At 46.4% G+C, this 23,352-nt stretch overlaps 1 protein-coding gene and 1 pseudogene across 4 annotated transcripts in view; one reads left to right on the top strand and one right to left on the bottom strand.

Moving 5' to 3' along the window:
• LOC140387110 (cytochrome P450 2D17-like) overlaps positions 1–23,352 on the bottom strand; it is a 294,894-nt pseudogene that overhangs the window by 159,263 nt on the left and 112,279 nt on the right.
• Positions 1–23,352, top strand: part of LOC140386683 (cytochrome P450 2D17-like) — a 209,935-nt gene that overhangs the window by 137,294 nt on the left and 49,289 nt on the right. For all 4 annotated transcript variants that reach the window (XM_072469236.1, XM_072469238.1, XM_072469237.1 and 1 more), the window contains 2 exons: positions 5,235–5,376; positions 11,642–11,829. In XM_072469236.1, the coding sequence (XP_072325337.1) occupies positions 5,235–5,376; positions 11,642–11,829 (330 nt within the window). The remainder of the gene's footprint in view (positions 1–5,234; positions 5,377–11,641; positions 11,830–23,352) is intronic.

The raw sequence follows: 23,352 nt of genomic DNA, 5'->3' as shown, positions 1-23,352 counted from the left end.
TATATCTATTACCCCTCAGTTTAAAGTTATGTCCCCTCGTGCCAGCCATATCCATCCGCGGGAGAAGGCTCTCACTGTCCACCCTATCCAACCCCCTGATCATTTTGTATGCCTCTATTAAGTCTCCTCTTAACCTTCTTCTCTCCAACGAAAACAACCTCAAGTCCATCAGCCTTTCCTCATAAGATTTTCCCTCCATACCAGGCAACATCCTGGTAAATCTCCTCTGCACCCGCTCCAAAGCCTCCACGTCCTTCCTATAATGCGGTGACCAGAACTGTACGCAATACTCCAAATGCGGCCGTACCAGAGTTCTGTACAGCTGCAACATGACCTCCCGACTCCGGAACTCAATCCCTCTACCAATAAAGGCCAACACTCCATAGGCCTTCTTCACAACCCTATCAACCTGGGTGGCAACTTTCAGGGATCTATGTACATGGACACCTAGATCCCTCTGCTCATCCACACTTTCAAGAACTTTACCATTAGCCAAATATTCCGCATTCCTGTTATTCCTTCCAAAGTGAATCACCTCACACTTCTCTACATTAAACTCCATTTGCCACCTCTCAGCCCAGCTCTGCAGCTTATCTATATCCCTCTGTAACCTGCTACATCCTTCCACACTATCGACAACACCACCGACTTTAGTATCGTCTGCAAATTTACTCACCCACCCTTCTGCGCCTTCCTCTAGGTCATTGATAAAAATGACAAACAGCAACGGCCCCAGAACAGATCCTTGTGGTACTCCACTTGTGACTGTACTCCATTCTGAACATTTCCCATCAACCACCACCCTCTGTCTTCTTTCAGCTAGCCAATTTCTGATCCACATCTCTAAATCACCCTCAATCCCCAGCCTCCGTATTTTTTGCAATAGCCTACCGTGGGGAACCTTATCAAACGCTTTGCTGAAATCCATATACACCACATCAACTGCTCTACCCTCGTCTACCTGTTCAGTCACCTTCTCAAAGAACTCAATAAGGTTTGTGAGGCATGACCTACCCTTCACAAAGCCATGCTGACTATCCCTGATCATATTATTCCTATCTAGATGATTATAAATCTTGTCTCTTATAATCCCTTCCAAGACTTTACCCACTACAGACGTGAGGCTCACCGGTCTATAGTTGCCGGGGTTGTCTCTGCTCCCCTTTTTGAACAAAGGGACCACATTTGCTGTCCTCCAGTCCTCTGGCACTATTCCTGTAGCCAATAATGACATAAAAATCAAAGCCAAAGGTCCAGCAATCTCTTCCCTGGCCTCCCAGAGAATCCTAGGATAAATCCCATCAGGTCCCGGGGACTTATCTATTTTCAGCCTGTTCAGAATTGCCAACACCTCTTCCCTACGTACCTCAATGCCATCTATTCTATTAGCCTGGGGCTCAGCATTCTCCTCCACAACATTATCTTTTTCCTGAGTGAATACTGACGAAAAATATTCATTTAGTATCTCGCCTATCTCTTCAGACTCCACACACAATTTCCCATCCCTGTCCTTGACTGGTCCTACTCTTTCCCTAGTCATTCGCTTATTCCTGACATACCTATAGAAAGCTTTTGGGTTTTCCTTGATCCTTCCTGCCAAATACTTCTCATGTCCCCTCCTTGCTCGTCTTAGCTCTCTCTTTAGATCCTTCCTCGCTACCTTGTAACTATCCATCGCCCCAACCGAAACTTCACACTTCATCTTCACATAGGCCTCCTTCTTCCTCTTAACAAGAGATTCCACTTCCTTGGTAAACCACGGTTCCCTCGCTGACTCACCAGCTGTTCTCACCAAAATCGACCGGCCTGCCCCTGCAAAGACAAGTGCTTTTAAAGGACAGACTTACCTCCCAGCAACCACTTCCGCAATGCTCCCGCTGAAACTGACTCACCAGCTGTTCTCACGCCGAAATCGACTGGCCTGCCCCTGCAAAGACAAGTGCTTTTAAAGGACAGACTTACCTCCCAGCAACCACTTCCGCAATGCTCCCGCTGAAACTGACTCACCAGCTGTTCTCACGCCGAAATCGACTTTTGTTATCAAGTCGCCTCTTACTCAACCCCTCCAACTTTTCCTCATAAGACAACCTGCCCATTCCTGGTATTAGTGTAGTAAACCTTCTCTGAACGGTTTCTCATGCATTTACTTTGATGCTTAAATAAGGAGACCAAACTGTACACAGTACTCTCGATGTGGTACCACCAATGCCCTCTATAACTGAAGCTGAACCTCCCTACCTTTGTAATCAATTCCTCTCACAATAAATTAAAACATTCTATTAGCTTTCCTTTTATACTAGCCTTTTGGGATTCATGCACTCAGGCACCCAGATCCCTCTGCACCTCAAAGCTCTGCAATCTCTTCCATTTAGATAATAAGCTTCTATTTTATTCTTCATGCAGCAGAGGGAATGTTTTCACCCTGTGAGTCTGTGAACAATATAGGGCGCGATTCTCCGACTCCCCACCGGGTCGGAGAATCGGCGGGGGCCGGTGTGAATCCCGCCCCCGCCGTGCCGCGAATTCTCCGCCACTGGAGATTCGGCGGGGGCGGGAATCCCCCGGCGATTCTCCGGTCCGCGATGGGCCGAAGTCCCGCCGCTGTCAACCCACGCCAGCCGGTGTGGATTGAACCACCGTTAGGACGGCGGGACACGGCGGTGCGGGCGGGTTCCGGGGTCCTGGGGGGGGGTGGTGTGGGGCGATCTGGCCCTGGGGGGTGCCCCCACGGTGGCCTGGCCCGCGATCGGGGCCCACTGATCCGCATTCGGGTCTGTGCCGTGGGAGCACTCTTTTCCTTCTGCCTTCGCCATGGTCTCCACCATGGCGGAGGCGGAAGAGACCCCCTCCACTGTGCATGCGCGGGGATGCCGTGAGCGGCCGCAGACGCTCTCGCGCATGCGCCGCCCGGCAAAGTCAGTTTCGCGCCAGCTGGCGGGGCACCAAAGGCCTTTCCCGCCAGCTGTCGGGGCGGAATCAGTCCAGCTCGGGCCTAGCCCCTCAAGGTGAGGGCTCGGCCGCTCAAGATGCGGAGACTTCCGTACCTTTGGGGCGGTGCAATGCCGGACTGATTCGCGCCGGTTTTGGCGCCGGTTGGCGGACATCGCACCGATATCGGAGATTCCCGCCCATAATCTCAAAAACTAATGGATGGAAGTCACCAAACTTGGCACACATATCGGGTATGAACCAAAGAAGAAATAATGAGATTTTATTGAAGATGCAGATCTAGATCCTAGAATTTTAAGATGAATTAACATAAGGAGGAAGGGCAACTTGACTCTTTTTGAAATAAGTTTGTGGGTTGTTTGACTTAGAACGCGTGGATTGTTTTAGAATGTTGTGAATCATCTCAGCTGCTCCAGTGGAATTTGCCACAGCCGTTAATATGTGAGCAGAGTTTTCAGAGCAGGTTGTTAGATGTAGATTGGCCTGAAATCTCCTTTGAGAGGTGGAAGCTCTTAATTTTCTTTCAGTTCATTTACGGGATGTGGGCATCGCTGGTTAGACCAGCTCTTGTTGTCCATCCCTAGTTTCCCTTCAGAAGATGGTGGTGAGTTACCTTCTTGAACTGCTGCAATCCTTGAGATGTAGGTTCTCCCAGTGTGCTGTTAGGGAGGGAGTTCCAGGACATTGCCCCAGCAACAGTGAAGGAGCGGTGATATATTTCCAAGTCAGGGTGGTGAGTGACTTGCAGGGGAACCTCCAGGTGACGGGGTTCCCAGGTATCTGCTGCACCTGCCCTTCAGGATGGTAGAGGTCGTGGGTTTAGAAGGTGTTGTCTAAGGAACCTTGGTGAGTTACAGCAGTGCATCTTGGGGATGGTACACATGGATGCCACTGTTCGTCAGTGGTGGAGGGTTTTAATGCTTGTGGAAGGGGGAGCAATCAAGCGGGCTGCTTTGTTCTGAATGGTGTTGTGCTTCTTGAGTTTAGTTGGAGCTGCACTCATCCAGGCAAATGGAGAGTATTCCATTACACTCCTGACTTGTGCCTTGTAGTTGGTGGACAGGCTCGGGAGGTCAGGAGGTGAGTGACTTACCATGAGATTCCTAGTCTTTGACCTGCTCTGGTAGCCACAGTATTAATGTGGTTAGTCCAGTTCAGTTTCAGATCAATGGTAACCTCCAGGATGTTGATTGTGGGGGATTCAGCAATTGTAATGCCATTGAATGACAAGGGGTGATGGCTAGATCCTCTCTTGTAGGAGATGATCATTGCCTAGCACTTGTGTGGCACGAATATAACTTGCCACTTGTCAGCCCAAACCTGGATATTGTCTAGGGCTTGCTGCATTTGGACATGAACTGCTTCATTATCGAAGGAGCCTGGAATGGTGTTGAACAGTGTGCAGTCATCCACAAACATCCCCACCGAGCGACGCATCAGTGCGCGGCGGCGCCAACAATTTGGTCGTTTGACTAGACACATGCGCCAGGCAGAGCTTCTTTATGATCTAGAATTCACATCAGAACATAAGAGCAAGAGACATAACATAACATAACACAAGAGCATTGAACCTGCTCCGCTATTCTATAAGGCTAAACATTCATGTTGATGCCATTTTCCAAAACTATCCCCATATCTCTTTATGTCATTGGCATTTAGAAATCTGTCCATCTCTGCTTTATACATGCTCAATGACTAAGCTTCCACAGGCCTCTGGTGTGGAGAAAAAAACATTCTCCTCATCTTGTGCATTGCGCGACACAGATTCAATGAGCAGAATCTAACGGGTCACAGGGTTTCCTGCTCTTCTGGCCCAAACAGCGATGCCCACTACCCATGAAGAATAAACATAAAATCCTAAGAGTCGGTGGGGAACACTCCCTCGCCAATGCCGGCTTATCCTCAGCCAATAATTAACCACTTAAGAGCCTCAAATGGGATGAGTGTGGGCAGGCCTCCCAAGGCCTCAGTCACCACAGCACCCCACAGCTCCAAAATTGTGGACAGGTCGGGAGGGTGTTGGTAAGGCCACTGGGTTATTTAATGGCCCCATCCCACTACCCACCACCAGAAAACCTCCATTAGGAGACCATTACATTCTGCCAGGTGGATACTTTCAAAGGGGAATTGGATCAATAGCCAATGGGAAATTATTTTCAGAGCTCTGAACAAAAATGTGACTAGTTTGAGTGGGCTACCAAAGTGCTGCCAACATATAATGGCCTCGTTCACTGTGGTCTCATTCTATATTGCATAATCTATCATTGATGTCCTTTTTAATTTAGATGAAGCACGTCCCTGAGACAAGTTTCGTGGAATCCAAAATGATCGGGACAATTTTGAACCTCTTCGCCGGTGGCACAGAGACCTCCTCCACCACCCTACGCTGGGCCCTGCTCTACATGATGATTCATCCAAATCTACAGTGTAAATATAAATTAGACTCAAATACCTGACAGGGGTTCTTAGCTTCTGGCCACTGTTGAGTAAAGAGTCAAGAGTTGTGTTCCTTTCCAAAACACCTTTCTTTTCCTTGACACACTCTATACAAAACCCTATCACCACATCACACCAAACAAGTGCCACCTACAACCCCTTTACATATCAGTGTCAATTATTGGATAGTTAACATCAATGAGATATCTAATTAGAATGTCTGTTAACCCATTCCTAACAGTCTCCCCTTCCTTGGAGAAAAAAAAAATTGGTAAATATTGGTTTCCCCAGAAAAAACAAAATTACAGGAAATTCAAAAACACATGCAACTTACCCCCTCTTTTTTTCATTTTATTTTGGAATGAAAAAAAAACAGTCACAGAAACAGGCGCCCTTAATTAATAATAATGAACTAGTCCCTCTTTTCGTAAAACAATCAGACAATTGATAGCTCCTGTCGACCCATTTAATTTTTGCTATCGCCCCTCTGTCCAACATCTGCTTCAAACTTGCGATGCCTATACTTAAGCTTTTCTCATTCACACTTTTTGTAGGGTGCACATTTTCCCACAAGGATTTGTTGTCAATGTGAGACTCAATGGGTATGTTACCCAGATCCCCTAATCCCAAAATGTCTGTCACTATCTGGGGTATATAAAAGGCCAATATCCACCACCTTTACAAGGCTTAGCGTCTCAGCGGCCAACGTGCTTTTGGCCACTCTCCTTATTTTCTTTGTTTCCCACAAAAGGGGACAACATTTACCATTGCTCCCCAGAGGGAAAATTATAAAACCTCCTGCGCTTGAAACACCATCACATAAATTTGTATGGGACACATCACTTTCAACTTTGAGTTTCAAGTGCCTAAGGTCACCTAAAACTGGGAACCTCAAAACACACTCCTGCCTTTTTAGTTTGGCCGACACTTGATTTGCTGTCATTATGACTTCCACTTTATGATCATTAATTTTTGTTCTTAACTCTAAGACATCAAAACTAATGTCCGGTCTAGTCTGTCTACCTAACCAATGCAGTTGCTCAATTAAACTTCGCAATAGCTCTTTTTCCATATTTGAAACCATTGTGTCTTTTTGTGAAACCCGACTACGACTAATTGGTATTGGGCTGATGCTCTCCAAATCAAATTGCTGATGTAAAGTTGCACCTAACTCAGTCTGTCCAATATATTTAAATGCACTGGAAGCCTGACTTCCAACCTTGAATTCTTTCCACAACTCAGAGATTACAATAGCTTCGAAATCACTAATCCCACGCCACAAAAAAATCATTAACATGCATCATAAAGATGCCAGAAATATTTCCTTCATAGTACAAGTAAAACATTGCCGGATCTGCTTTCAACTGGCGACAGCCTAACTTTAACAAAACTGACCTTACCGAAAATACCAGACTCTAGAAGCATCATTTAATCTATATACACATTTGTTCAACTTCCAGCCGACCCCTTCTGTGTTAGCTGCCTCTTTAGGATGCAGAAAAATGTCTCTCTGAAGCGGATGTCCCTGGAAAAAGGCAGCTTTTATATCTATAGATTTGCATTCCCATGCCTTTGTGGCTAATAGAGCCAAGATGATCTTTAAAATAATCTTTCCTGCCATAGGTGATCTTCTAAGTTGCCACAAGCCTGGACTTTGCCTTATAAGTTCCATCCAGAAGAAACTTTTCCATGTAAATCCATCTGTGGGATAGAGCTCTTTGTCCCCAATCCGATACTTCCGTGTATACCCCAAATTCACTCCAACTGTGCAGTTCGGCATCTTTGATAACTTTTTCATCTAATTTATTGGAGGCCACCAAAATCTCATGTGCATGTGGGCATCTACTCCTTTGGAGGCCGTGGAGTGCAGCTGAAAAACGGCGTGCAGCATACTCTGGGAGTACGCCGCTTTTCAGGGAGTGGTGAATCACAAAGGCGGCACCGCCCCCGATTTCGGCGTCATCGGGAATTCTCCGCCCTGTCGCTGAACGTGGTTTTGGGGATTGGACAATCCAGCCCCCTGTCTATATCAGTAACTGGTCCTCATAGTTCTGTAACACATGTGTACCAGATGACCCAGGTTCCTCATCATTTCCGTCTGCTCTGTCTAAATCTGAAAATTAGTAATCTGTACCCATTATCCTTGATGAATGTACCCCAATAGTCTGATTGCCATGTTGCAAAACAATTGTTTTGCCATCTATGCCGATGATCGTCCCTGGGCCTTTCCATTCATTAAAAATTGTCTCCCTTCTTGTATACAAGTCTCCTTGCTGAAAAACGGTATTTGATAGCTGTACATTATGCCTTAAAGTTCTGCAAATTCTTTCAGAGATTTCTGCTTTTCTGCTGCTATGTAATGCAGTTAAATGCTCAGCAAAGGCAGAGCTAATTGTAGTCCCTTCCCAAGCTAGAGGCTGGTCATCCAAAATGGACAGAATTTATGATTTTTACCAAACACTAATTGATAGGGACTATAATCCCCAACCATCTGCAACAAATTCTTCGCATGTACCGCCCATGCTAAGGCAGAGTTTAACTTGTACTTTGATCGATCTGCCAAAAGTTTCCGGAGCATATCATCTATTACACCATGGTTTATTTTGCACACACCATTGTTAAATGGGCTTTCTGCAGACGTATTCATAACTGTGATGTTCACGTTTTCACACATATCCCTAAACTCATCATTAGCAAATTCTCCCCCATTGTCTGTAAGGAATTTTGCTGGTGGGCCCATTCCTGTCCCTATCAATTTTTCAATGATCTGATCCAGGATTACTCTCTTTTCTTTACTTCGCACAATGGTTGATTGACTAAATTTGGTCGCTAAATCTACACAATGCAAAATAAATATATTGTTAGCTTTATCCTAGATCTTAAGGTCCATGGCCACAATGTCATTAAAATTCCTGGCCAAAGGTGGGATTACTATCGGTCATGATGGTGTCCTTCTGTACTTCCTACAAACCTCACAGCAATAACTAAGCTGTTCTATCAGCTTAGTATAGTCTTCTTCCCTTACTCTTGCATCCTTTAATACATTTTTCAGCCGCCAAGGAGAAGGATGTGCAAATTGCGTTTGCAGTTTTAATACAACAAGCTTTTTATCAGCTAAAGTCCCATTTCCAGCTGCCAATGACACATCCTTAGCAACTGCACCTGAAATATTATTTGTTAGTAATGGAATACAATAGTGTCCCAACTGTGTAAATTGTAAGTCCACCATCTTTCCAAAAAATGTTGCCTTATCCTGTTCCATATCCATTTTCATGTGTGTTTTCTTCATCGATGGTCTGCTCAGAAACAAAGGTATCTCACTTGATACAACATCTGTGCCAATGAAATGATTCACTCCGACAATATTGCAAGGGATCACCATTCTTTTCAGTGACTTCAGGGTATTATCATCCCCAAACCTGAAACGTGTGGAACTTTCAAATTCCTTAATCTTGTTACGATTTTCAGCATTCAAAGAGTCCAGGTAATGTTGTAACCAGTCAATTCCACACACAGTAGATGTGCACCCACTGTCCAATATCGCACAATTGAAGGATTCTGTAACCTACACTCTCATTACCAGAGTAAAACTGTTTATTAATAGGACAATGCCTTCTTTCTGGTCATTATCTTTTCCCTCTTTTGACTCTCCATGTCACGTGTAGCTTAAAACACTTATTATAAGGTGCTGGACAGTTGAAAGCATAATGATACTGAGAGTCACACTAAAAACATTGATTTATCATACCCTGGGCATTTCTGGAGTTGATTTTCCTATTACCATTCTGCACGTTCCTTCTCCTGTTATAGGTTTTAAATGGGTTTCTGTTCTCATAATGTTTGGGTCCCGATTGCCTTCTATACTCTCGTAACCTGTTTCCAGCCATGTGATCTCATCATCCTGTCAGTAGTGTATCTTCCATAGTCTGCTTTATTGCAGACTGACCCATTTGTGTCATAAGAGCCATTGGAATTGAATGTTTCCCCAGAAACTTTTTTAAAGCCTCTATTATCTGATCGAATAGGGTATCATTATCTGCAAACTTAACTTCTGTCAAAACCAAGAGCCTTGTTTTGACAAAAAGTAATCGGACTCAAAACGTTAGCTCTTTTCTCTCCTGACAGATGCTGCCAGACCTGCTGCAATTTCCCAGGATTCTCTTTTGTTTAAGATTCCAGCATCCACAGTAATTTGCTTTTAACCTATCCATATTGGTCACTCAAGCACAGTCCAGTAATTTAAATGCCAACACAGACTGGAAATTACAGGCGGCGTTTGTGCAGCCGTTTGCATTGTCGACTAAATTCCATTATATATTCCTCAATAGAGATATCCTCTGTTTTCCGAAATTTATCAAATTCTGACCAGGCTTCATACGCACTTAATAAGTCATCCTTTTGATAAATCTTTGATAAATATCCATAAAGCACAATAGTCTCCAGACCTTCTTCTGAGTCTGACTGTTCCAATTCCAGTTCAGAAAGCACTTTGATGATTTGATTTGATTTGATTTATTGTCACATGTACCGGAGTACAGAGAAAAGTATTTTTCTGCGGCCGAGGAACGTACATAGTAGACACAAGAATAATCAACAGAGAACATTGACAAATGGTACATCGACAGAGCAGTGATTGGAACAGTGCGGAACAAGGGGGCAAACAAAGCAAACACATGAGCAAGAGAAGCATAGGGCATCGTGAATAGTGTTCTTACAGGGAAGAGATCAGTCCGAGGGGGAGTCGTTGAGGAGTCTTGTAGCTGTGGGGAAGAAGCTGTTCCTATGTTTGAATCTGCGAGTCTTCAAACTTCTGTACCTTCTGCCTGATGGAAGGGTCTGGAAGAAGGCAATGACTGGGTGAGAGGGATCTCTGATAATGCTGTCTGCCTTCCTGAGGCAGCAGGAGGTGTAATACAGAATCAATGTGGGGTGGCAAGCTTGTGTGATAACGTTGTGCTGAGTTATGAGTGAATGCCATACCTTTTTTTCCTCTTTCCCAAGACCTTAGTCCACATAACAACTGTACTTCTCCATTAGTCGTACGATTCCCTTTCAGAAAATAATGGTGGATAATCATATCCAGACATCTTTATTCTAGGTTCAGCCATATACTTTTTTTTCTTCTCATTCACTCCTTGGTTGATGTAGAACTATTTTTTCAGGAAAAGTTGTATCTTTCAACCCTTTACATTTGCACAGCAACCATCCTCTTCTACCACTGTTAGCTTCTGGTTGCTGTTGAGTAAAGAGTCAAGATTTCTGTTCCTTTCCCAAACACCTTTATTTTCCTTGAACAAACTCTATCCAAAACTCTATCACCACATCACACCAGACAAGTGCCACCTGCAACCCCTTTACTTATCAGTGTCAATTATTGGGTACTTAACATCAATGAGACCTCTAATTGGAATGTCTCTTAACCCATTCCTAACCCATGGGTATGGGGGACATTAAGGCCAGTGGGAGAGGTAAGGAGGGACCTGCCAGTGTGAGCTGAGATGGAGGATTGGGGAAGGAGAGCACCAGTAACAGTTGCAGGAGGGAAGAAAATAACATTATGAAGTGCATTTGGAAGCAGTGGAGTAATTGTTCATTTCCTTTATTCAGCACTGATTGGAATGATCCAATGATCAGTAAGGCAGGTTTGGAATTCTCCATTTGCTATTCAATAAGACAGATTATCTGATATTTATCTCATTGATGTTGTGGGAGCTTGCTGTGCACAAGCTGATTGTTGGGTTTCCTGCATGACAACAATGATTACACATCAAAAAGTATTTATTGCTTAGGGCTCGCTCTGAGACATCTCCAGGTTGCGAAAGATGTCAAGAATGCCCACATTCTACACTTTGATTTTAGGGTGGCACAGTGGTTAGCACTGCTACCTCACAGTGCCAGGGACCCAGGTTTGGTTCCAACCTCGGGTAACTGTCTGTGTGGAGTTTGCACATTCTCCCCATGTCTGCGTAGGTTTCCTCCGGGTGCTCTGGTTTCCTCCCACAAAGATGTGCAGGATCCCACAACGTTTCCCACAAAGATGTGCAGGTTAGGTGGATTGGCCATGCTAAATTGCCCCTTTGGGTGGGGTTTCAGGAATAGGATGAGGAATGAGGCCGAAGTAGGGTGGTCCTTCGAGGGGTCAGTGCAGACTCGATGGGCCGAATGACCTCCATTTGCACTATGTGGAATTCTATAATAAGTACAATTTATTTATTTCAGCGACTACTCAAAATTTGTCCCTCTTTTGTTTCTGTAGCTAATGTCCATGAAGAGATTGACAGAGTAATTGGGAAGGAGAGAAAGCCAACATTGGAAGACCGTGAGGAAATGCCGTACACCAATGCTGTTATCCATGAAACTCAACGGTTTGGGAATGTTGCTCCAATTCCAATTCCTCACCAAACATACAGAGATACGGAGGTTATGGGATACAGAATCCCTAAGGTGAGGTCTGGAATTGATCCTGAATATATAATTAGCTCCTCCACCCTGAAGACTTGTCCCTCTCTGAGAGCTCAACTCCTCCCCAATTGTAATTGTTATTTCTACACATTGACTGTTGTGCTGAGAGTTTAATAACAGGAAAGATGGAGATTCGGAGTTCGCAGTACTACCCCCTATTGTTTAACGGTCTGAGTTTCCTGAACGCAATGCTGTTACTGGGGTAGATGGCCAGCTCCTGTCACAAGGATGCCTCAACCTCTTCTAGTTATCCTAATGATCTCCCATGGTTTTGGTCATGGTCTGCAGGCAACAGGGTAGATGTGATGGTGATAAGAGGCTTCTTGGTGTATCTTTGGGTTTCTGAAAGCACTTCTGAGCTGGAAACACATCGCTTCATGTTCAAGGATCTAAGGTGTCAGCAGCAGTCTTGATCTTAAAGTGGGTGGTTTAAGGCTATCTGTTCATGACAAGAGAGACAAGCATCTTGGACAGGGATTATGGTCCTCAACTCAGAAGGATCAATATCCCCCTCTCCGAGTACAAGTATTGGAATCCTCCTTATTGCTCTGCTGGCTATTTTCAAATATATTCGTGGTGACCATAACATGATAGAAGTTTTCACCAAGATGGAGAGTGGTGTAGGTGATTCTGAGAATTGGTTCCTGAATCTTAATAAAGGTAACTACGATGATATGAGGCGTGAGTTGGCTATGATAGATTGGGAAATGTTACTTAAAGGGATAATGTGGACATACCGGCATTGGACTAGGGTGGGCACATTAAGAAATCTTACAACACCAGGTTAAAGTCCAACAGGTTTGTTTCAAATCACTAGCTTTCGGAGCGCAGCTCCTTCATCAGATGTTCTGGTGTTGTAAGATTTCTTACTAAAAGGGATGATGGTGGATAGGCAATGGCAAGATTCAAGGCGCCAATGGGTGAACTGCAACAATTATTCATTCCTGTCTGGTACAAAGGTAAAACAAGAAAGGTGGCCGAACCATGGCTCACGAGGGAAATTAGAGATAGCATTAGATCCAAGGAATAGGCATACAATTGGCCAAGAAAAACAACCGACTTGAGGTTAGGGAGCAGTTTAGAATTCAGCAAATGAGGACAAAAGGATTGATTAAGAAGCGGACAATAAATACAAGAGTAAGCTTTCCTGGAACATAAAAACTGGCTGTAAAAGTTTCTATTGGTAGTTGAAGAGAAAAAGATTGTTGAAGACAAATGTAGGTTCCTCACAGTCATAAATAGGGGAATTTATAATGGGGACAAAGAAATGGCTGACCAATTAAATACATACTTTGGTTCTGTCTTCACAAAGGAGGACACAAATAAGCTTCCAGAAATATTGGGCAACACAGTGTTTAGTGAGTAGGAGAAACTGAAGGATATTAGTATGAGTAGAGAAATGGGAAACTGATGTGATTGAAAGCTGATAAATCCTCAGGGCCTGATAATCTACATCCCAGAGTACTTAAGGAAGTGGCCAGAGAAATGGTGGAAGCTTTGCTAGTCATCTTCCAAGATTCTATAGACTCTGGAACAGTTCCTACAGATTGGAGGTTATCTAATGTAACCCCTCAATTAAAAAAGTGATGTAGAGCGAAAACAGGGAATCATAGACCAGTAAGCCTGACTCCGGTGGTGGGACGCACTTGGAAAACAGTGGCAGGATCGGACAGTCAGTATGGATTTATGAAAGGGGAATCATGCTTGACAAATCTACTGGAATTCTTTTGAGGATGTAACTAGTAGAGTTGAGAGGGAACTAGTAAATATGGTTTATTTGGACTTCTAGAAGGTTTTCAACAACGTTCCACATAAGAGATTAGCCTGTGAAACTAAAGTGCATGGGATTAGGGGTAGTGTATTGAGATGGGTAGAAAATAGGTTGGCAGACAGGAAACAAAGAGTCGGATACACGGGGCATTTTCCAAGTGGCAGGCAGTGACTAGTGAGGTACCGCAGGAAACAGTGTGAGGACCCCTCACAATGTATATTCATGATTTAGATGAGGGAACTAAATGTGATGGATGGGATTCTCCATCCGCCAGCCACGTTTTCCTGGGCAGTGTGCTCTCGCCAGCAACAGGATTCTGCATTCCAGCCACCTGCCAGTGGGATTTCCCATTGTAGCCACCTCCCACCACCAGTAAACCCGCGGGCATGGGTGCGCTGCCAGCGCAATGGAGAATCCTGCAGAATATATCCAAATTTGTAGATGACACAAAACTGGGTGGGAGCGTGAGTTTTGAGGAGGATGCAGTGATCCTTCAGTGTGATTGAGACAAGTTCAGTAAGTGGGCAAATGAATGGCAGGTGCAGTATAATATGGATAAATGTAAAGTGGTCTACTCTCGTGGCATAAACTGGAAGGCAGGTTATTATCTGAATGGCCATAATTTGGGGAGGGGAATGTGCAATAAGCCCTGGGTGTAATCGTACACCAAACGCTAAAAGTAAGTATGTAGATGCAGCAGGTGGTGAAGAAGACAAATGATATGTTGGCCTTCATAGCGAGAGGAATCAAGTACAGGGACAGGGATGTCTTGGTGCAATTATACAGGGTCTTGATGAGACTACACCTGGAACATTGTGTGCAGTTTTGATCTCCTTCTCTGAGGAAAGATATTCATGATCCAGAGGGAGTGCAGAGAAGATTTACCAGACTGATGCCTGGGATGACAGGGCTGGCGTACGGGGGCCGATTGAGTCGGTTATGATTGTATTCACTAGAGTTCAGAAGAATGAGGGGGATCTCATCGAAACCTATAAAATTCTAACAGGACTAGACAGGGTAGATGCAGGAAGATTGTTCCCAATGGTGAGGGTGTCCAGAACCAGGGGTCACAATCTGAGATATTGGGTGGACCGTTTTGGACAGAGATAAGGAGAACATTTATCACCCAGAGAATGATGAGCCTGTGGAATTCACTAACCACAGAAAGTAGTTGAGGCTAAAACATTGTCGGCAAAATTCTGCGCGATAGAAACTAAATGCTAACGCCGAGACTGAATCGGTGGAGTTCAACAACAGCAGATCGCCATCGTTCCCAGATCAATCCACTGACCGTTAAGGGGCTAGCACCAGCGCCACGTGGAACAAAACCGATTCCAAAGACAAATGGTGCCTGATTCGCCGGATTTGGGATTGCCAGTTGAGAGACTGACAATGTGCAGCCACATGTAAGCACTGCACTCCCCACACATATCATCCCAGCCAACAAGATGGCAGCAAGTAGCGCGGCACCTGATTCAATGATGCGGAACTGGAGATCCTACTAGCCCACTGGAGGAGAGGTGGGCAAATCTGTACCCCGGGGTGGGGAGGCAGTTGCCACCCGCCGCCGTGCACCGGGCCTGGGTGCATGTGGGAGAGATTGTGAGCACCGTGGACAACACCATAAGGACCGGCCAGCAGTGCCAGAAGAAACAACCTCCTCAGGATGTCCAGGTGAGTAGACAGCACTGTGCCCTGGAACTAATCTCCTCCCATGAACAGCAACTGAACCCCGACCTTGAATAACCTCCCAGCACCCATACCGACCACCATGGCTGGGAACGCTGGCCATGAAGACCATCAGCTACCCACACCCTGTGCTGCATGCGTCCGACTGTTTAACACTCTGTCTACCCTCCCCACCTCCCAGGAGAACAACAGACGGGAGCAGGAGAAAACTGGAGGGAGACCGCCAAAGAGCGGAGCAGAGTTGTGGGCCCTGGACTTGATCGATGGTTGCCGAGGCGGAGGTCTGCATCGGGCAAGCAAGTGAGACCCTGCTGAGTTGTGGTTCCCTATGGCATGTGTGTCACCACCCCAACCCCCACCCCACCCCACACTGCCCCCTCCACCTCCACCCCCACCCCCCCACACACACCCCTCCCCACACTGTTCCATCCACCACCACCCGCCACCCCAAACTGCGATCCTCTCATGTTTCATGCCTTGTGTCTTGCAGGCACAACTGCCGATGATGCGGGCACTTCTGGTGTCCCCTGCCCCTGACCCCAACCCCAGGAGGAGAGCAGCGATGGGGACACGGACATGACGGGAGTCCCCGACCCGCAGCCATGGACACCCCAGAGTACCAGTTGAGGTACGACACTGGCTTCTCGTCACAGCTGTCTCCAACACCCTCCACCATCCCAGAGACACTCACCTCAGTTGGACGATTTAGCCAAGATGCTCCTGGGACACTAGCTGGTGCACACCATATACATCTTGTAGTAGAGCAGGTGGAGGTAGGAACTCCCGGTGACACAGGCGGTCGGAGGGCGGCCTTACACCAGGAACTAACTGCCGTCCGGACGGCTTTCGGGCATCTGGAAAGGGCGGTTCCATCTATTGTGGAGATGCAGTCTCAGAGACAGGGACTAAATGAGGGTGTGTCGGAAACTGTCCAGCTCCTGCAGGTGCAGTTCGAAGAATCGAACCACCTGCAGGAGCAGGAGATGGTATCAACCATGCGTGCCACCCAGGTCAACGCCACGCACGTGGGGTCCATGGTGGCTGCCTTGGGGACAAAGGTTTCGTCCATGGGTCAAGATGTCCAAGGCCTGGGGCACTCTGTGCGGACAGTAACTGAGGCCCAGGATCGGGCTGCTCTCTCACTGGCAGCCATTTGCCAGGGCACCTGGACATTGAAGCGGAGCTCCTGGGCGTGGCCCAGTCACAGCGAGCCATGTCACGGACCACCGCAGCCTTCAAGCCAGCTATCTTGCTGCCCATTGGGTCCACCCATTTCCCCCCCACCCCCCCAACATCCACCCATTTCACCCCCTCCGGCCAGACCAGACCAGACCAGTCCTCATGCCCATCAGACAGAGCACCAAGGCAGGTTGTAACGGTGGTGGAGACTGAGGTGCTGTGGTGATCCGGCCCGTCCCCTGAAGGGATCACCGGCAGGGCGCCATCACCTCCTCCTCCTTCGGGGTGCCCAATGGCTATCGGTCTTAACTGTGGTACAGGGGTGCGAGGGAAGCTATCCCCTTAAGCTCCCCCGCCACCTGGCACTGCCAGTCCTGGAGGCCCGCTCTGTTCTCTAGCAGGGTCTGTGTGCTTGCAGCCAAGGAGCACAGGTCGTGGACCATCTCCTTCTGGAACTGCGTCACATCACATTGAGACTGTGCCACCACTTCTGGGTCTGTGCCACATCAACCAGTGACTGTGCCATCTCCCGCTGGGACTGGGCCACCTCCCTCTGTGTCTTTGCCACATTGGTCAGCACCTAGGCAATGCCGCCGACATTCCCAGTCCTGGCCTGCTGTGACTGGGCCACGATCAGGAGCACCGCTGTAATTTCCAGGTGGCACTGGAAAATGGTCGCCTATGAGGCAGAAACCCTGTCCTAGGCCTCGGCCAGCACTTGCACAGAATGCCACAGGCCTTGGACGTGCTGATCCATAGTCAAAACCGCCGCCCCCAATGCCTCCATCGCAGACGCCACCCGTGTAATGTTGGCCTGGATGGCACGCATTGTCGGCACCACCTTGTGCTCCTGCATACTGTCATGTGAGAGTACCTTTAAGAAATGTGTGTTTAAGAAAGGTACCTTTAAGAAATGGGTGTTTATCAGTGATGTCAGAGTGTGGGTGGAGCTGGGCTGTCTGTCAGCGTTTTGCTTTCGTTTTAGGCTGTTTGCTGCAGGGTATGCTTTAGTTTCGTTTTCAGAGCTGGATAGCTGCAGTCACAGCCAGAAGGGGTATTAGTCTCTCTCTCTGTACTCTAAAGACTGTAAATCGATCCTTTTGTGATTTAAAACTAATAACTGCTCTCAGTCGTGACTTTAACCTGACGTTCTTCTGTTAAAGTTTTTGTGTTTATGTCTTATGGATGTTAAAAGGAAAGTTGAAAAGGATTACTTCGTGTTGTAGTCTTTGGGGGTTGTATTTGAATTAATGGTTGCTATGTTTTTAAAAAGGTTATCTTGAGTTCATAGAATAAACATTGTTTTGCTTTAAAAAATACTTTTCCATTTCTGCTGTACCACTCCTGTAGAGTGGGCCGTGTGCTCCCCATACCACAAACTATTAAAAGTTGTGGGTCAGGTGAACTCCATGATACACTTTGGGGTTCTGTAAACCCTGGCCCATAACAAATTGGGGGCTCGTCCGGGATAAAAGTCTATCCATTGGATTGGCTTAGTGAACTTAAAGACAGTGAGGGGTGAGCATGTTGTGGTTGCTTTTCAGGTGTGGTATTCTAGTAGGGAGTGTGTTGTGGACAATGGCTCTTTCAGAGGCTCAGAAGTTTTTGGGCGTGGAGACGATCACAAGCAGTACCTTATGACAGAGACTAAAGTAGACTGTTAGATTTGGCAATAATATTCCAGTTAACATTACCTGACAAAATGCGAAAAGATGAGGTAGTTATGGCAGTGGCTAAGCATTTAAAGTTGCCTGAGATACAGTTTGACTCATTGGAAATGGCAAAAATTCAGTTACAAAATTAAACAAATGGGACATGAGAAAGAATTAAAGCAGCTTGAATACGAAAGAGATAGAGAGGAAAAAGAAAGAGAAAGGGAGATACAGATCAAAGAAAAAGATAAATAGAGAGAGTTTGAACTTCAGAAAATGGCCATGAAACATGACAGTCAGATAAAATTAGCAGGCGTAAAAGGAAACGTACAATTGGATGATAGCGATGAGGATAGTGAGAAAGAGTATTATAGTCGAAGGCTTGGTGGGGATCTATTTAAATATGTCCAAGCATTGCCAAGGTTTGATGAGAAGGAGGTAGAAACCTTTTTCATTTCATTTGAGAAGGTAGCTAAACAAATGAAATGGCCACAAGACATGTGGGTATTATTGATTCAAACAAAGCTCGTAGGTAAGGCTAGTGAAGTGCTTGCATCACTTCACTATCAGAGGAGGTATCTGAGTCATATGAGGAGGTGAAAAAATACATCTTAGCTGCAAATGAACTAGTGCCTGAAGCCCACAGTCAAAGGTTTAGAAATTTAAGGAAAGAATTTGGTCAAACAAACACAGAGTTTGAAAGGCTCAAACAGAGTAATTTTGACAGGTGGATAAGGGCTTTGAAGCTCTCAGAGAAATTATACTTTTGGAGGAGTTTAAAAGTTCAATTCCTGATGTAGTGAGAACTCATGTGGAAGAGCAGAGGGTTAAAACTGTGAGATTAGCAGCAGAAATGGCAGATGATTATGAATTATTTCATAAATCAACGTTTGGTTTCCGACATCAGTTTAGCTTGTGAGGGATAGAAACTGGGTCATGAGAAATACTCAAGTGGCAAAGGTAAAGGTGATGTGATGGGAGATAATAAGGAGAATGTACCTCAGATTTTTTTTTAAATCCAGGAGGGTGGAAGAGACATGAAAAATTTCAAATGTTTTCACTGTAATCAACTAGGTCATGTAAAGTCACAGTGTTGGTGGGTGAAAAAAAGCACTGGGAAGGCTGCTGTGGTAAAACAGGATAAGACAGTGGGATTTGTTGAAGTGGTAAAGAAACGCCTAAGTGAAGCGAAGGAGGTGCTAAAGAGTGTACAGCCTGATCAAGAGGTGATTGATAAGAAGGTGCCAGATCTCTTTAAAGAATTTACTTGTGTGGGTAAAGTTTACTCATGTGTATCAGGAGGAGCAGGTAAAGAAGTCACAATTTTAAGAGATACGGGAGCCAGTCAATCTTTAATGGTAAGAGATAAGGCATTATGTAGTCAGAATGTTGTGAAAAAAGGTGGTAATATGTGGAATTCAGGGTGAATTCAGGGTTGCTACCTCATAGGCGACCATTTTCCAGTGCCAGCTGGACATTACAGCGGTTCCATTATACGAGGTAAGGTTGGAAAGTCCAGTGAAGAGTGGGGAAGTGATAGTAGGAGTAATAGAGAAACTATCTTGTCCAGGAATACAGTTTATCTTGGGTAATGGTATAGCTGGATCGCAGGTGGGAGTGATGCCTACTATGGTTGATAAGCCAGTGGAAAATCAGACAACTGAAGTGTTGAAGGACGAATATCCTGGGATATTTACGGATTGTGTAGTAACAAGGTCACAAAGTCACAGGTTAAGACAAGAGGAGAAATCAAAGAGTGAAGATGAAGTTGAAGTGCAATTATCAGAAACGATATTTGATCAGATGGTTGAAAAAGAACAAGAACAGGTGGAGGATGAGGCACATATTTTTAGTTCAGGAAAATTGGCGGAGTTACAACAGAAAGGTGGAGAAATAAAACGGATGTATCAGAAAGCATACACAGAAGAGGAATCTGAGTGTATACCAGAGTGTTATTACCGTAAAAGTGATGTCTTGATGAGAAAATGGAGACCTTTACATCTGCAGGCGGATGAAAAGTGGGCCGAAGTTCATCAAGTAGTATTGACGGTAGGGTATAGAAAGGAGGTGTTGCGAGTGGCACATGAGGTACCAGTGGGAGGTCATTTGGGAATAAGGAAAACTCAAGCTAAAATCCAGAAACATTTTTATTGGCCTGGACTACATAAAGATGTAGTTAAATTTTGTCAATCATGTCACACGTGTCAAGTGATAGGGAAACCTCAAGCAGTGATAAAACCAGCTCTCTTAATACCCATTCCAGCATTTGAGGAACCTTTTACAAGGGTTGTGTACATTGATTGTGTAGGATCTCTTCCTGAAACAAAAAGTGGGAATCAATATCTTTTGACTATAATGGATGTGTCTACTAAGTTTCCAGAGGCCATTCCAGTACGTAATATTACAACTAAAATGATTGTGGAGGAGTTACTTAAATTCTTTTCTAGATATGGACTAGCCACAGAAATACAATTGGATCAAGGATCAAATTTTACCTTGAGGTTATTCAATGAAGTTATGGATAGCTTAGGAATAAAACAATTTAAATCAACTGCGTACCATCCAGAATCGCAGGGAGTGTTAGAAAGGTGACATCAGACATTAAAGACAATGTTGAGGGCTTATTGTCAAGATTATCCAGAGGATTGGGATAAAGGAATTCCATTCATACTGTTTGCAATTAGGGATGTGTGGTAGTCTGTGTAGAGGTATCACGGTACCTGGTAATGCTGGAACACCATTGGTAGATATTGTATGTTTCCTATTGGTCAAGCTGTATGGTAGCTCCGCCCTGCAAGGGGGGGTATAAGAGCCCGTGCCGTCCCAGCAGCCTTCTTTCTGTACCTGAGCTGCTGGGGGAAACATCGAGCTTATTGAAGCCTTCAGTTGGACTACAACCTCGCTTTAGTGGTCATTGATTGTGCATCAATTTAATAAGCTAGAGTCAAAAGGATGGAGCTCCGAATCAAGCCGGAGTGTCGGCAACTCAGCACCTATGCGGCGAACTCAGCGGCAACCTTCAAGCACTGGCTGGCGTGTTTTAAAGGATATCTCGGAATGGCCGAAAACACACCCACGGAAATTGCAAGTCCTGCACTCGAGGGTGAGCCCGGAAATTTACACCCTCATCGAGGACGCAGACGACTTCGATGCAGCAATTGAGCTGCTAAAAGGACATTATATTCGCCCGGTAAACCAGGTCTACACCCGACAGCTGCAAGCAACAAGGCGAAAAATCCCTGGGGAATCGCTGGAAGAATTTTACCGTGCGCTCCTGGTGTTGGGAGAAACTGTAGCTGCCTGCAAGTTTTGGCGAGCGACCACACAGAACTTGTGAACCGGGATGCTTTCGTGGCAGGTATGCTGTCCTCCCAAATCCACCAGCGATTGCTGGAAAAAAACACCCGAGGCCTCAATGCGGACTCCCGAAACATCCACGCTTACGTTCCCAACAGCGCGGCAGCCCCCTGGGCAGCATGGAACCCCTCCGCAGCCAGCCCCGAGACATCTCCCATCCCCCCCACAAGCTTGTGCTGCAAGCCAGCCTGGCAACCCCGGGGGGCCCTGCTGCTACTTTTGCGGGCAGGCCAAGCACCCCCGGCAGCACTGCCCGGCCCGCACATCCACCTGCAAGGGATGCGGTAAAAAGGGCCACTTTGTGGTGGTAAGCCAGGCCCGTGTGGTGGCTGCGGTCTCCGGTGGCGAATGCAGACCGCCACCACAACTCTCTCCATGGTTCCCGTGCGACCAACGGGCGCAGCCATTTTCCTCCTCCAGGGACACGTGCGGCCCCCGAGTGCCGCCATCTTGTCCCGCGGACGCCACGTGCGATGGACGGCGCCATTTTGTGCACCCCCAGCCATGTGTGACCAATGGGAGCCGCCATCTTGGATGGACTCCCAGGACCCCAGCTCGGCTGACCACATACCGCCCGAAGAGAACACTCAACTGCTGCGATTAGCCTCGGTGACCCTGGACCAGTCCCGGCCTCGAACACTCTCAACTGCTACAACAACAGTACCAATCAACGGGCACGAGACGTCCTGCGAAATCGACTCTGGGAGCACGGAGAGCTTCATACACCCCGACACGGTAAGGCACTGTTCTCTCCTCGTCCATCCTGTTAATCAAAAAATATCCCTGGCCTCCGTTCCCACTCAGTAGAGATAATGGGGTTTTGTGTAGCAAACCTCACGGTCCTGGGAAGGGAGTTTAAAAATTACCGGCGCTACGTTCTTCCCCACCTCTGCGCGGCCACACTCCTCGGGTTAGACTTCCAGTGTAATCTCCAAAGTCTAACTTTCAAATTCGGCGGCCCTATACCCCCCCCCTCACTGTCTGCGGCCTCGCGACCCTCAAGGTCGATCCGCCTTCCCTGTTTACGAACCTCACCCCGGATTGCAAACCCGTCGCCACCAGGAACAGACGGTACAGTGCCCAGGATCGGATTTTTATTAGGTCAGAGGTCCAAAGGCTACTGAGGGAAGGAGTCATTGAAGCTAGCAACAGTCCCTGGCGAGCTCAAGTAGTGGTGGTAAAGACCGGGGAGAAGCATAGGATGGTCATTGACTACAGTCAGACCATCAACAGGTTTACGCAGCTGGACGCGTTCCCTCTCCCCCGTATATCCGACCTGGTAAACAGGATCGCGCATTACAAGGTCTTCTCCACGGTGGATCTTAAGTCCGCCCACCACCAGCTCCCCATCTGCATTAGTTACCACAAGTACACTGCCTTCGAGGCAGATGGGCGGCTCTACCACTTCTTACGGGTTCCCTTCGGTGTCACTAACAGGGTTTCGGTCTTCCAGCGCGAGATGGACCAAATGGTTGACCGGTACGGTTTACGGGAAACATTCCAGTATCTCGATAATGTCACCATCTGCGGCCACGACCAGCAGGACCACGACATCAACCTCCGAAAATTCCTCCAGACCGCAAAGATCCTTAACCTTACGTATAACAAGGATAAATGCGTGTTTAGCACCGACCGCCTAGCCATCCTCGGCTACGTAGTGCGAAATGGAGTTATAGGCCCCAACCCTGAACGCAAGCGCCCCCTTATTGAGATCCCCCTCCCTCACTGCTCCAAGGCCCTGAAGCGTTTTTCTTTTACTATGCCAAGTGGGACCCCGACTATGCGGACAAGGCCCATCCCCTGATCCAATCCACAATTTTTTTCCCTGTCGATTGAGGTGATGCGACCATCAATTCA

This window comes from Scyliorhinus torazame, chromosome 12 (genome assembly GCF_047496885.1).
Source record: "Scyliorhinus torazame isolate Kashiwa2021f chromosome 12, sScyTor2.1, whole genome shotgun sequence".
Classification (NCBI taxonomy): Eukaryota; Metazoa; Chordata; class Chondrichthyes; order Carcharhiniformes; family Scyliorhinidae; genus Scyliorhinus; species Scyliorhinus torazame.
This window is presented reverse-complemented; position numbering and strand designations above follow the sequence as displayed.